This window comes from Topomyia yanbarensis, chromosome 2 (genome assembly GCF_030247195.1).
Source record: "Topomyia yanbarensis strain Yona2022 chromosome 2, ASM3024719v1, whole genome shotgun sequence".
Lineage (NCBI taxonomy): Eukaryota > Metazoa > Arthropoda > Insecta > Diptera > Culicidae > Topomyia > Topomyia yanbarensis.
In genome coordinates, this window is record NC_080671.1 from 376,507,844 (window position 1) to 376,521,739 (window position 13,896).

Sequence of the window (13,896 nt, forward strand, 5' to 3'; positions counted from 1 at the left end):
AGATAGTGGAGTAAGACATTTTTAATGTCAAAAATCCGAAAGCAAACTCATGACGGCAACGTTATGAGAAATCACGAAAATTGCGAATGAGCTCCTGGAATCATGAACTTCGTTTAACTGCCGGCTATGTATCTCCAAATTATGAACCAGAATTACAAGAAAAACTAAACGTGTCCATGGAACAACCACAGTGATTCAACCAAACATTCGAATGAAACGCTATGTACATATTCGAGGCGAACTAGTTTTTTGAAAACACAAATAGCTTCATGAATACGAGGTTTACTATACATAATTTCAGGAACTTGATCACGGTTTTTGTAAATCGTCCAGTTAACGAAATCGTGATGATTGTTTTATGAATTTATGGACGGATTTTTTTCTTATGTGAAATTGAATAAAACTAGCACGGGAAAAATTCAATAACATGGTTTATTTTTTCCCTAAAAGTTCGAAAACAATGCACAGGTTTGAAATTATCTATGTACTATGTTCAATGTACGAATAGGCGACAAGTCTCTAGTAATAGACCCACATCCTATGCTTATTTTACTATCCACTGGGGCTAAAAGTATAGCGCTGGCTCTGTCTATGTGAATTTGTTCAAGATTTTTCGTGGATTAATAGCTGTACGCGAAACGTATATGTTCTGCTATATCTATCCGACTAATATGCCAAGAATACTGTCCTGCGCCCAGTCTAGAGCCATATATACAGAATAAGCTTCGATACACCGATTATTAAGCAAGAAAATCCAAACGTATACGAACATGATTAAAAATATATTGAAAATTATTATTACTGATTAATGATATTCATCATAATTAAATTAATTTAACATGATTACCAATTGATTAACATCGAATTGAGACATCTGAAAACTGTTGACAAACTAGTTAGGTCAATAATGATGGCAATTAATCTAAAGTGCACATAGCATTTCAAGCGTGAGCCTTACAGCAGCGTCTGGTGCCCGTAGCCAACATTTCACATATAAAACCCTTAATTCACCCATTAAACAGCATTGTCATGTTGGTCGTGAAATATGACGTTATCAGCTATAAACTCGTTCCAGGCTCCATCTGTTTCGCCCGTGGTAACATTACTCAACTATATCGCGCTCACCTATTTGTCCGATTACTACGCTATATGTCTCATCAAAACTACACCCGATTACATTGCGTTCAGTACCGCTGTTCCAACGATGATCATAAACGTCGATCAGGAATTCAACGAAACATTTCTAAGAGCAATCGAGGCCGGCTGTCAGGCATACCTGGTGTCCGATGATGCACTTCTATCGTTTCTGGATGTGTTCATCACAGTACACGATGCTGCCGATCAACGGTCATCCAACAAGCTGTTGATCACTGTAATGAATTCAAACAATTTGTCAACGCTGACTCCTGTGAAAGATCACCCCAATATTGTGGAGCTACCCGATGTGATGTTTATCATGCCGAATGTTGAAGATGGATCGTTTGAGCTTTACACAACGGAGCTCTCGAACAACGGAACACGGGGTACCGTTGAGGTGATCATTCGACCCATCCATCCGCCGGATTATTTTCCGAATAAATTTCTTGATATGAGAGGAATACCAATTCGACTGTGTACGTTAATGTACCCGCCGTACGTGTACTACAAAGAAGTGGTAAGTCGATCAATGAAAAGTAGTTTCTAACGTTGACAGAATACGAATAATAGAAGGAAGCGAGTGAAGCGAATGCCCGATATGACCCTGCATTCAAGAAGGAGGATATTCCACTGTTTTTTGATGGAACCGAGGCTACATTGATACTGGAATTTTGCATTAGACATAACTGTACAATTGAAGCTTCATTTGGTGAGTTACTAGATGTTTTGATTACTTTGACCATAGTTCTAACGGAAGCACCACTATATAGATGAAGTAAACGTTTGGGGTGAAGTTTTCGATAATCATACCGGTACTGGGCTGCTAGGAGCCGTCATTGAACGACGAGCAGATATTGCGGTGGCTGCCATCTATTATTGGTGAGTCCTATTCTAGTACTCGAGGGAGAAAATTTATGATACAGACTTATTCAACAGGCGTCAACCGTATAAGTTCGGAACTTACACACAACCGGTCAGCCGTTCCGGTATTACTGTTCTTGTGCCTAAACCACGCATGCTACCACCCTGGAGAACTCCTTTCCTTTCGTTTACCGGCTATCTATGGCTAGCGGTATTTGTAGCGTTCTGCGTAGGGGCCATAGCTGTGTGGTTGATCGAAATTGGTCGCTACAAGCTACTTCAGCCTCCAAATGAGATGCCGATAACGATTAGCGATGCTATGTTGACAATGATTGGCTTCTACATGGAGCAAAGTGCTCGTATGCGTACGGATATGGTATCGTGTGTATTTCTGTTTACATCATTGCTGTTCGCTGGTTTCATGGTAGGTAATAGCTACGGGGGAGGTTTAGCCGGAGTGATGACGATACCTCAGTACGAAAAACCCATCGATACAGCCGTAGATTTGGCCGACAGTGGAATGCTGTATGCAGGTGGTGCCCTATCATGGATTTTCTCAATAATACCTGCACCGCAGGTTGGTCACTTTCAGGCAATGTAGTATATAAAGTTTACTAACACTATTTTTAAAATTCCATAGCCATATATGAAAAAGCTAGTGAAAAATTATCGGGTTGTCGAAGAAGAATACCTATATCGGCACACCAAAACACACGATCTGGGATTTGTTGGGGAGCGTACCGAATTCAACCATTTTGTTCCATCGGATTTCGTCGATAATGAGGCATCCACTATGTTGCAACTTCTCAAAGATGATTTATACTGGGAGACTGTTGTAGCGTTGGTGACCAAAACGAGTCCCTTTCGCCAAGAGTTCAATAATCTTCTGATGCAGGTGAAGCAATCCGGTATCCAACATTTTTGGGAGCTGAGGGTAAGCTATTTATGATCGGGCTAAGTTTGGCAAATTAACATTATCTGTTTCAGTCGGCTAACCGTTACCTACGAACGACTGTCCAACTTAATATTTGGAATGCTCGCTCAGCTGGTTCTGGAGACGAGGTGATCAAGCTAACCATTTCGCACTTCTTAGGAGCATACCTGATACTAGCGATTGGTCTTGGTTTGGGGGCACTGACATTTGCTGTGGAAGTTTGTCGTTTTCGTGTTAAGAATGGCAAACGAAGTAAAGCTTAGATTTTGTAACAACAGCAAAAGTATTATTTTTCTCATACTCTTTACGAATAACCATCAAAAAGCCAAATGCAATTTTTTTAGTTAAGAGTAATATATTGAGGAAGGACTTGTCCACACATAAAGAAGGTATCATGAAATCTTTATTTAATAATTTTACAAACACGAAAAGGCAAGACGAGCTTAACATCATGCACATATACTGATGTGTTGTATATATGCATGTTGTATATATGCATGGACCCATAAAAACTGTTGTCCGCATAAAAACCATGAAACTTTTGAGCTTCGCACAAATTCTACACTAACTTACGAAATCTGCACAATAAAAACAGCTTAGCTTGGAAAATCCGCATGAAAAGGTTGCAAAAAAGATTTTATTTCATTTTTTCATGCAATAACGGTTTCGATGAACGCATTTCAGCTCCAACGGACGATTTTAATGCGTAACGAATGAAATCGTTTAAATTCAAGTAAAACATATACGGTAAATAGGTAAGATATTTCTAAATGATGACAAATAATTTATTTTCAATCGTTCGCATCTCTAGCAACTATGAACATCAAGCCATTATATAATATTTTGCCAAAAATAGACACGAATGTAACATAAAAGGTCTATGCTGGTATATTCCTTGTTTTGAGGTGAGTCTTTTTTTCCTTTTTCAAGAATTTTTATAAACGTGTCCACTGGAAAACAGGCAGAGAAAGAATGACCGGAACGGTGAGAGTGAAGAAACGGTGACAACAATTCACCTTTTTATTGGAAACATTGAGAAATGATATGTCCTCAAGCAACAATTAAACCTGCGATCTCCCAGTCGCTAGTTGGGTGCGTTAACCACTCCGCCATCGAGGAACTGTGATGATGACACATCCATGAAGGAAGAGATTCATGGAATCCCGGACCATATACGCCCGCAAGTGATCCCCAATATATTTTATAATAAATTCCGAGAAGTCGACTGCGACAAAATGTTTTACACTGACGGGTCAAATCTCGATGGGTCCACTGGCTTCGGTATCTTCAGTAATACTATCACCGCTTCATTCAAGCTCAATGATCCTGCTTCAGTTTACGTCGCAGAGTTAGCTGCAATTCAGTACACCCTTGGGATCATCGACACTCTGCCCACAGATCACTACTTCATCGTTTCGGACAGCCTCAGCTCTATCGAGGCTCTTCGTGCGGTGAAGCCTAAAAAGCAATTCCCGTATTTTCTGGGGAAGATACAGGAGTCCTTGTGTACGTTATCTGAAAAATCTTATCAGATTACGTTTGATTGGGTCCCCTCTCATTGTTCTATCCCGGGCAATGAAAAGGCCGACTCATTAGCAAAGGTGGGCGCATTAATTGGTGACATATACGAAAGACCAATCTGCTTCAACGAATTTTTTAGTATTTGTCGTCAGAGGACGCTCAACAGTTGGCAAACCTCGTGGAGCAATGGGGAACTTGGACGATGGCTACATTCGATTATCCCAAAGGTATCAACGAAGCCTTGGTTCAGGGGGATGGATGTGGGTCAGGATTTTATTCGCGTAATGTCCCGACTTATGTCCAATCACTACACCATGGATGCGCATTTGCGGCGTATTGGGCTTGCGGAAAGTAGTCTGTGCGCTTGTGACGAGGGCTATCATGACATCGAGCACGTTGTCTGGGTATGCGCCGGGTATTGTGACGCCAGGTCTCAGTTAAAGGATTCCCATCGGGCCCGAGGTAGACCACCCAATGTACCAGTCCGAGATATGCTGGCAACTCGTAATTTCCCCTATATGTCCCTTATTTATACTTTCATAAAAACGATAAATATCCCAATTTAGCCCCTCTCTTTTTATTTCTCGTTTTTAGAGTTTCCTCCTGCCTTGTGGAACCAATTAGCTCCAGAGTGCCACTATGTAACCGCCGTCGTCCTTACCACTACGCCTGCATAGAAGGAAACTGAAGCGAGAGCGACTCGAGGTCCGATGACTTTTGAAGGATTCCCCGCGGGTCCGAAGAATATCATCCGCCAATCCGGTACTCGACGACTTACTAGACTGAGGCGTAAATTTGTTTCGCTGATCCCCTCCCCTTCCCCCCCCCCGTTTGAGCGAAAGTTGCAAGTATTGCTCTTCTTTCCCTGTCACCATACGCCTTCTCTCCCCTGTCCTTGATACAACTGCTGCTACACTGATGTGGAAATTAGCCACCCTCTGAATATCTTGACCAAGCATAAGTTTTCGTTAAAAATATCAAATTAGTATTGTGCATTCCTAGTTTTAAGATAGCTATAATTTTTACTCTTTATTGATACTCTTATCCTCCATCTTGTAAATAGAATTGTATCCCTAGTTTTAAGATATCTGTGAAATTTCTCAAAAATATTTGTTCCCCCTTTTGTGTACTAAACTATACTGTTAGTTTTAAGATAACTATAAAATATTTCGTAAAATACTATTACTCCCCCTCTTGTATATCAAACTGAATCCCTTGTTTTAAAATTTTTCATAAAAAAATCTTTTGGTCCTCTCTTGTATATTGAATCTTATTTCTAGTCTTAAGATAGCTGTAAACTTTCTTTTCTTTTGTAAAAAAAAATATTTCAACATTGTAACCTCCTAGTTTTAAGATATCCAAAATGTAAAAACAAAAGAATTTGGCACCGCCAAGCTAACGCATTTGTGCCTATCAAATAAACGAAATGAATTTAAAAAAACCTGTTTTAATCCACCTAGAGGTGCAATTGTGCCTTTCTCATTTCTCCAAACTATGATTTAATAGCTGGTTCGTACAATATAACATTATGGAAATGTCTTTCATTCTTATTACACTTGGTACCTTTTTGCATTCATCGCGGTATCGGTTTGAATCGGAGTTTTCTATGTGATCGCACTCCACAACCCGTAACTCCGGAGCCGGAAGTCGGATGGAGATGGAATTTAATATCAGTTTCCGGGGACGCAACACCTTTCATTTGAGACTAAGTTGATCAAATCGGTCTAGCCATTTACGAGAAACCAATATAACCGTTATTCTGAATTTGGATGCTTCCGGATCCGTCGATGGTGGCCAGTGTGGCCAAAGAGACTTTGAATGACAGTTGGTGACCTAGATCTACAAATTCAACAGTTGTGTTTACATTTTGGAAAAAAATCACCTTTTTACATTCATCGCAGAATTCGTTAGAATCGGGATTTGCTGCGTGATCGTACGTATGACCCTGTAATTCAGGAACCAGAACTCGGATCCACACAAAATTTAACAGCAGCTGATGGACCTTTCATTTAAAATTAAGTTTGTCAAAATCGGTTCAGAAAATTCCGAGAGACCGATGTGGACAAATCAACAAATTTTGTTTTGTAACCATACTCTTCAACTCGTAATCCGGAACAAGATGTCGGTTGAAAATGAAATTCAATAGCAACCTATGGGAATATTATACCTTTCATTTGAATCTTAGTTTGTAAAAATCGGTTCAGCCATCTCCGAGAAACCGATGTGTACATTTTGTTAACAAATCCGCACATACACACACATACATACATACATACATGCATACATACACACATACATACACACATATTTTGCGATCTCGGCGAACTGAGTCGAATGTTATATGAGACTCGGCCCTCCGAGCCTCGGTTAGAAAGTCGGTTTTTGGAGCAATTGCATAACCTTTCTATATAAGAAAGGCAAAAGAATAATATTTAATTAGCTTAATAAGCATGAGTTCAATGTTATCTTCATGTGATTATAATTTGGAAAGGTTGGTGGAATGGGTTTGAACGTGTAGGGAATGGGGGGTTAGTAGAGTGGGAGTGGAGGATGCGTCAGAAATCCTTCATCTTATTTTGGTATACGGGGTGGATGAAGGAAATGCGGGCGTGAGGGTGGTCCAAGAGGAGGGGAGTGATGAAGGAGGGAGGTGTAAGGGCAAGGTGGGGGGGAGTTGCGGCGACGCAATACTCAACTGCATATTTTGCCTTCCATTTGAGACTTGGTTTGAGAAAATCGGTTCAGTCATCACCGATGAACCGATGTGACTTTAATTGTGGAATATACCCGGAATTCCAGACTTCCGGAATCGTCGATAGTGGACAATATATTCAAAGAATGTTTGATTGGCAATCAGTGATCTAGATCTGCGATTAGAAGTAATTTGGTGACCATATTAATAGTTTTTAGCCTCTGAGGTATTACGATTGCACCGATTTATATGGGAAATTCCAGTGTATCCTTACTAACACCCCTGTAACTCCGGAAGCAAGAGTCAGAACCGAATGAAATTCAGCAGCAGTCAATGGCATTACTGTATCTTTCATTTGAAATTAAGTTTATAAAAATCGGTAGAGAATTCGTTGTGGAATGGGTGTGATATTAGCTTAGGAACTTGGCGGGTTCCCCGGGGGCGTCATGAACCGTCATAGGTGGCCAATGTGGTCAAAGCTGCTTTGATTGATCATTAGTGCTCCAGACCCGCAAACTAGAGTAATGTTACATCAATTTTAATATGTTTTACACCATTTAATCATCATGGTGGTACCAGTTTATATGGGAACTTGCTGTGTGACCGCACTCTTCAACCCGTAACTCCGGAACCGGAAGTCGGATCAACTAAAAATTCAATAGCAGCTTATGGGAGCGTTATACCTTTCAGATGAAACTAAGTTTGCGAAAATCGGTTCAGCCATCTCTGAGAAAATTGTGTGAGTTTAAATGACACACACACATACACACACACACACACATACATACACACACAGACATTTGCCGATCTCGACGAACTGAATCGAATGGTGTATGACACTCGGCCCTCCGGGCCTCGGTTAAAAAGTCGATTTTTACAGTGATTGCATAGCCTTTCTTTATATGAGAAAGGCAAAAAGCTTTCGTTTATCTTAATAATATCGCCCATAGTTTCTTTCATAGATTTTCAACACAACTTTCTCTCGTGTATACGGCTTTGACAATTAATATAATTCTAATGAACTCGCATTAGGGCATATCTTTCACTTATTAATAAATGCAAGTTATAAAATCTAAATAAAAGTTCGAACAGTTATAATCAGTGATCGGTTTTTGAATAATGATGCATTTCAAATGTTAAAGTTCATTGGTTGCAACATATATCTTCGAAGATCCAAAGGATCAATTGACGTTCATTTAGTTGTTAATGGGAGTTAAAATGGAAAGTATATTAAATCTAGCATACTTATTGAAATGGTCCTTTTTTCAAATGAGAATCTTTCTATCAGTAATTCTCGAATGCACCGGAAGACTCGACTAGCATAGTATGCAAAAAGTTAAGTAGCAAAAATAAATTCGACCGAGTTATTAGTGGAAGGGAAAGTAAGCAAAGAGAGGCTCTCATGTGCACATAGAACCTATCCAATAAGTTTCCTAGATATACTTTAGTGCGGAATTTTGCACCTCCTCTCATTTTTGAATACTGCTCTCAGTATATCATTGATTCTGAATGGATTGCTGTTGGCTCTCGCTACGAACTCTCTAAGGATCAAAAACGGTTCATAAAACATTTCTGAAAATAAAATAACAAGTAAATGCAGAATAGATCGAGATATGAAAATTTACCATAAATCCATTTTTTATCGCTAGCGCGTAATTGCTGATTTGGGACAAGAGGCGGTGCTTCGTTTTATTGTTTCTTTGTTCCGCCTGGGTTTCTTGACGGTAGCCCACTAACACTCAAATGCCTTAGACCTTCCGGGTAGAGAGCTTCCAGTAAAAGCCTAGCGAATGTGGTATCCTTTTGCAACGCTGATTGGTACATTTCCATCACTTTGTCCCCAGCTGGGTATTTACGAAAAGTTTTGAAAGCTACTGTATTCTGGAGAGAAAATGAACGACGCTGGTCTTGCAGCGCCATGTTCCGCCGTAGTAAATTACGGTTTTCTTCCCCCCGTATTTTTATTTTTGCCTTTCTCCTATAGAAAGGTTATGCAATCACTTTGAACATCGTCAAAGTAATCCCGGCCCAGAGGGCCGTCTGTCATATACCATTCGACTCAGTTCGTCGAATTCGGCAAATGTCTGTGCGTGTGTGCGTACGTGTGTGTATGTATGTATGTATGTATGTGACCAAAAATAAGCACATCGGTTACTCAGAAATGTCTCAACCGATTTTTCCACACTCTCAAATGAAAGGTACAACGTTCCCATAGGTTGCTATTGAATTTCAATTAATTCCGACTTCCGGTTCCGGAGTTACGGGTTGGAGAGTGCGGACACACAGCAAATTCACATTTTTGCCTTTCTCCTATAGAAAGGTTATGCAATCACTCTGAACATCGTCAACTTAATTCCGTCAGCTTAATCCCGGGGGAATACGATGTGGGGTACCCTCTCTCCCCCACATCACACACCACCTTTTCCTAAACCGCCCTTCCCTCATCATGTACCTCCCTACCCGAATAAAATTTTCTAGTTCCTCCAGAATAAATTTTCCTAGTGGGTCTGAAAAACCAAAATTTTGAGTTAAGAAACTAATTTAAAATTTCTTAACAAGTTGAAAAATTTTGGTGGGGTCCAAACTCCCGAGCCCTCCTCCTGGATCCGCCGCTGATTTTAAATGTTTCAGCATCGACACATAGCAACTCAAGTTTGAAGCTGTCGATTCATTGTACGTATGTGTAAATCGCACTGAATATGTAACAGACATTTCCACCATTATATTAAACATACCCAGCCATGGAATCGTAGTTTGGATAAACGGTGGATTAAAACGGGTTTTTTCTTCAGTTTTGCTATTATACAGTTTTTTCATTTTCGACCATTTCTTTTTCATTGGCGATCTATAAAATATAAATTAGTGATATGATCACTAATCAAATCCTTTTGTTGAGAACACATGTTTAGGCATAGTTTTCGTATATCAGAACAGTGAGTTTCATATGCTTCCATTTGGCATATGGGTCCTTTCACATAGTATCAAATGCGCACATTTGCGGATGGCATATAATTTATTTACAGAACTAAAAATTTTAAATTGTTTCGTTAATTCGATAACTTTTCAATTTCCAATGATTATGAACCATCGTGATCCAGTACACTGGTTGTCATTTCGAGAAGAAACATTTGTTTTACGAGTTTAAACTAGAAAGTATACATCACTACCACGGTGCTAATCAATCGAAACGAGCAGAAATATTAACATTAAACCATTATTGATCAATATACTAAAAGTGTAAAGGCGTCTTGAAAATATTCAATCTGTTGAACACAAATATAATTGACGCATTGAAGCAGTCTTGTCAATATATACGTATATATTAGTGTGACAATATTCTCGTGTGGGGTCCGCCTAATAAAAAAATCTCATTTCAACAAAAAAAAAATCATTACAAGCGATGATGATAATAAACTTTTACCACCAAATCCACATAATATACAAACGTGTTGTCACTTACCGTTATTATTACGTTACGGAACAAAGCAAAACACATTTGATGATAAAACCCACCGCTGATTTGTCAAACAATCAACTTGTGAAATGCCTACTACTTAGAACATTCCGCGAAGTTAACTTTGTAAGTAAGCATCTTTTATGAAAAACTTACGTGAGCACTAAGATTTCCACTGCCTCGATTATGAATAGATCACTAAATTAACAATGTAAAGGAAAAAAATAGATTGATGATGTGTTTAGCTAAATCTGACGTATTGAAACCAGGGATGCCAGGTAATATTTTATGCAATCAACGCGCAGCCTATGTAAAAATCTTTGCAAATCTGTGTTAAGGAAAACCAGCCCTGGGACAACTTGACAGCTCCCATATATTGAACTCATAAGCAAATTTTGTGGTGATTTGGTGATGTCATGGCGGCTCGAATGGAGAAAAATTTGAAAAAGACGCAACCCATATATTATTTTCCATATCTATAAAAAATAAACAATTTAAGCATTTCTATCATCAAATTTATTTTGCTGTTCAAATTAGAAGGTGTTCTTATTCCGTTATACTTATACAGAAACACAGATTCCATTGTGAATTTAAAAAATTCAAAATAAAATAACTTCGATTTTCGGAAATACAAGAAAATGACATTCAAAATCAAGCCACTTCCACTTATATTGGAATTCCCGAAAATCTTCCGGATCGAATCAACATTTCCCCAGGCATGAAATCCTCCAGTAGATGCCGTTCCGTTAAGTTTCTTTCAGACTGGAGTAAATTGCCAGAATAAGGGATCCGTACCAAAACCATCGCAATCTCTACCGGACAGAATAATTGCAAAAGTCGAACAAAACTCTGGCAGGAGTGGAAGAAAATTGTACATTCCTGGCAGCATTCTTGCTGAAACCGAGCACTACCGGTTTGCTACCAGAATTCTGATAAATGTACACAAATTCTATTTAAAACTAATTTTGCTAAATAGTTAGAAAATCCTACATATATTGTTTATTTTCCCGATCAAAATACTAGAATTCTTGACGTTCTTAATGAATTTGAAACAAGGTGTCGTAGGTTCGCGAATTGTTAAGCTTGGTGATGTGCTTTCATTGGCCAAAATGTTTTTCATTTATATTTCTCGAGAAAAAAGCACCAATGATTTACCAACTACAAACTTCACACAACAAGAAAACTAAAACATTGTTAGGAAGGAGGTGAGCCGCTTGCAAAAAAACAACGAATTCCAGCCAAATTTATAATAAGATTTATGTAACATTGCTGACGGTTTCCAATTAGAGATAAATTTATTCTCTAATAATAGTTTTCTTTATCCACATTTTGGAATACGCTTTTTCAAAATGTTGTTCTAGCCGCATTGACGGCGTTCATAACACACGTAACGAAACACGCTTTTCTCTTGAAACTTTTTCGTTTCGTTGTTCATGGTACTCGTACAGAGAAGGCATACTAGCGCCACCATCAAAACGGTGGTACATATATGAAACAAGCACTATCTGTCAAGTTGTCACCGGGTTGAGGAAAACGTACAAGTTTGTCTCCCAAACAGGAAGTGGCGACCTTTTTTTGGTTCTTGTACGAGACAAAAATTGAGAAATCGGTGCTAGTCTGTGCATTATAATAGAAAACACTGGAAATCTGCGCAGCATATTGAAAATCTGTGAAACACAGATTAATCTGCACACCTGGCATCCATGATTGAAACAGTACTGACAATTCTTGAGCGTTTTTTCAAAACGTCATATCTGCAATGAGTTACTCTCTTTGTTTACTTTCTCTTCTGTTAATAGTTCGGTCATTTTAACATTTATCCCTCAGCTCTTTGCATAATATGCTAGTTAAAACCACCGTCTTTCGATCTGTACTGTAAAATAAGTGAAAAGTGTTATAGTAACGCCGTAAAAATCGAAAGAGAAAGTAAACAAAGAGAGTAACTCATTGCAGATATGACGTTTTGAAAAAACGCTCAAGAATTCTGTTGTCCGGCATGACCTTGCATTGAGTGAACTCTTCATGAGCACAATAATCAATGTATTATATTGAAGCGATCTTGTCAATATTTTTATTGGCAATAATCTTGACTCATATAGAATCTGCTTTATTCGAGAAAACTTGGACAATCGAGCTATTGTTAATACTTCATCAATACGAACACCCGAACTAAGCACACTTCATTAATATAAACTATTTTCAACTACTCCATCTTCATATTATACAATAAATTAAGTTATCAATAAAATTTGCTTGCCGCTCGTTTTGGAAAAGTTAACTTTCAGTTCACATGGTAAAAAGGTAGCGAAATACTGGTATTGCTTGGCAAAGGGCATGAAGAAATATTTGCTACAGCAGTAAATTTGATTTCTGTAGTGTTTCTTACCTCGACCAATTCATCATCCGAGAAAGAGTCAGAGGCTGACCTCGTTTTGCTTGTACTCTCCATTGGAAGCTGTTGAATGCAACAAAATTAATCAAAAGAATCGGGATGAAGCATAACCTTAAATTCGAAAGATGGCCATCTTTCAGCAATCAGCAACACTATAAAATGTTTAGAATAGGCTTTGAATTTCAATATTTAGTCAAATGCAGTGAAAATTCTGCTTTTAATTCTAAAAATGACTGCTTTTCGAATACAGGGTACATAAATCACACATGGTAGATCGAATACTAACCTTATTTGGAACATTTTTTCCGCAATGGATGGAACAATAACATTTTAATGGTTTGGAAAACAGTCTACTTTTTATTTACCTGTAATTGTTCGGTCTTTAGCCGCTCGAGGACAATTCTAATATTGTTCACCTGCAATCTCGACCCTTTTTTGGTGACCCGCGCCATTTTAGAAAATTCGATACCACATAAGTAAGCGTCTCTTCCACAGACTATATTCAACCTGGTACTTTCAACGCTTAAACTAATCCATAGACTTTTCTACGGCTCATGCCATGTCTAAAATCAAAAGCTCTAGCAGATGATTGTACATATCACTAATACACATAAGGAATGTTCAATAGTGTATGTGATTTTTCCGTTTGTTTACATTACCGATAGCAGAAGTGGAAGGTGATGACGTCACACTGTGTTGTGATTAATTTTTCGCCTACTGATTGTTAACTATTGGAAGAAACAAGTGTGCTTAAAAGACAATTAGCAAAATCCCGTCGTGTTCGGTACAATCGTATACAATACAGTCGGGTCTCCTACTACGCGATTAACTGGGGGCGTGAAAAAGGAATCCGCGTTGTAGGATACCCATAGCTTATGGGATTTCGACTAATTGGGGCTGTGGCC

General features: G+C 38.6%; 1 protein-coding gene across 1 annotated transcript in view; it reads left to right on the forward strand.

The window, feature by feature from the left end:
• Positions 1 to 3,522, forward strand: part of LOC131680777 (uncharacterized) — a 74,096-nt gene extending 70,574 nt beyond the window's left edge. The window contains exons 9-14 of the mRNA XM_058961487.1: positions 1,076 to 1,654; positions 1,708 to 1,846; positions 1,908 to 2,016; positions 2,074 to 2,575; positions 2,639 to 2,932; positions 2,986 to 3,522. Of these exons, the coding sequence (XP_058817470.1) occupies positions 1,076 to 1,654; positions 1,708 to 1,846; positions 1,908 to 2,016; positions 2,074 to 2,575; positions 2,639 to 2,932; positions 2,986 to 3,195 (1,833 nt within the window). The 3' untranslated portion in view covers positions 3,196 to 3,522. The remainder of the gene's footprint in view (positions 1 to 1,075; positions 1,655 to 1,707; positions 1,847 to 1,907; positions 2,017 to 2,073; positions 2,576 to 2,638; positions 2,933 to 2,985) is intronic.
• The last annotated feature ends 10,374 nt before the right edge of the window (positions 3,523 to 13,896 follow it).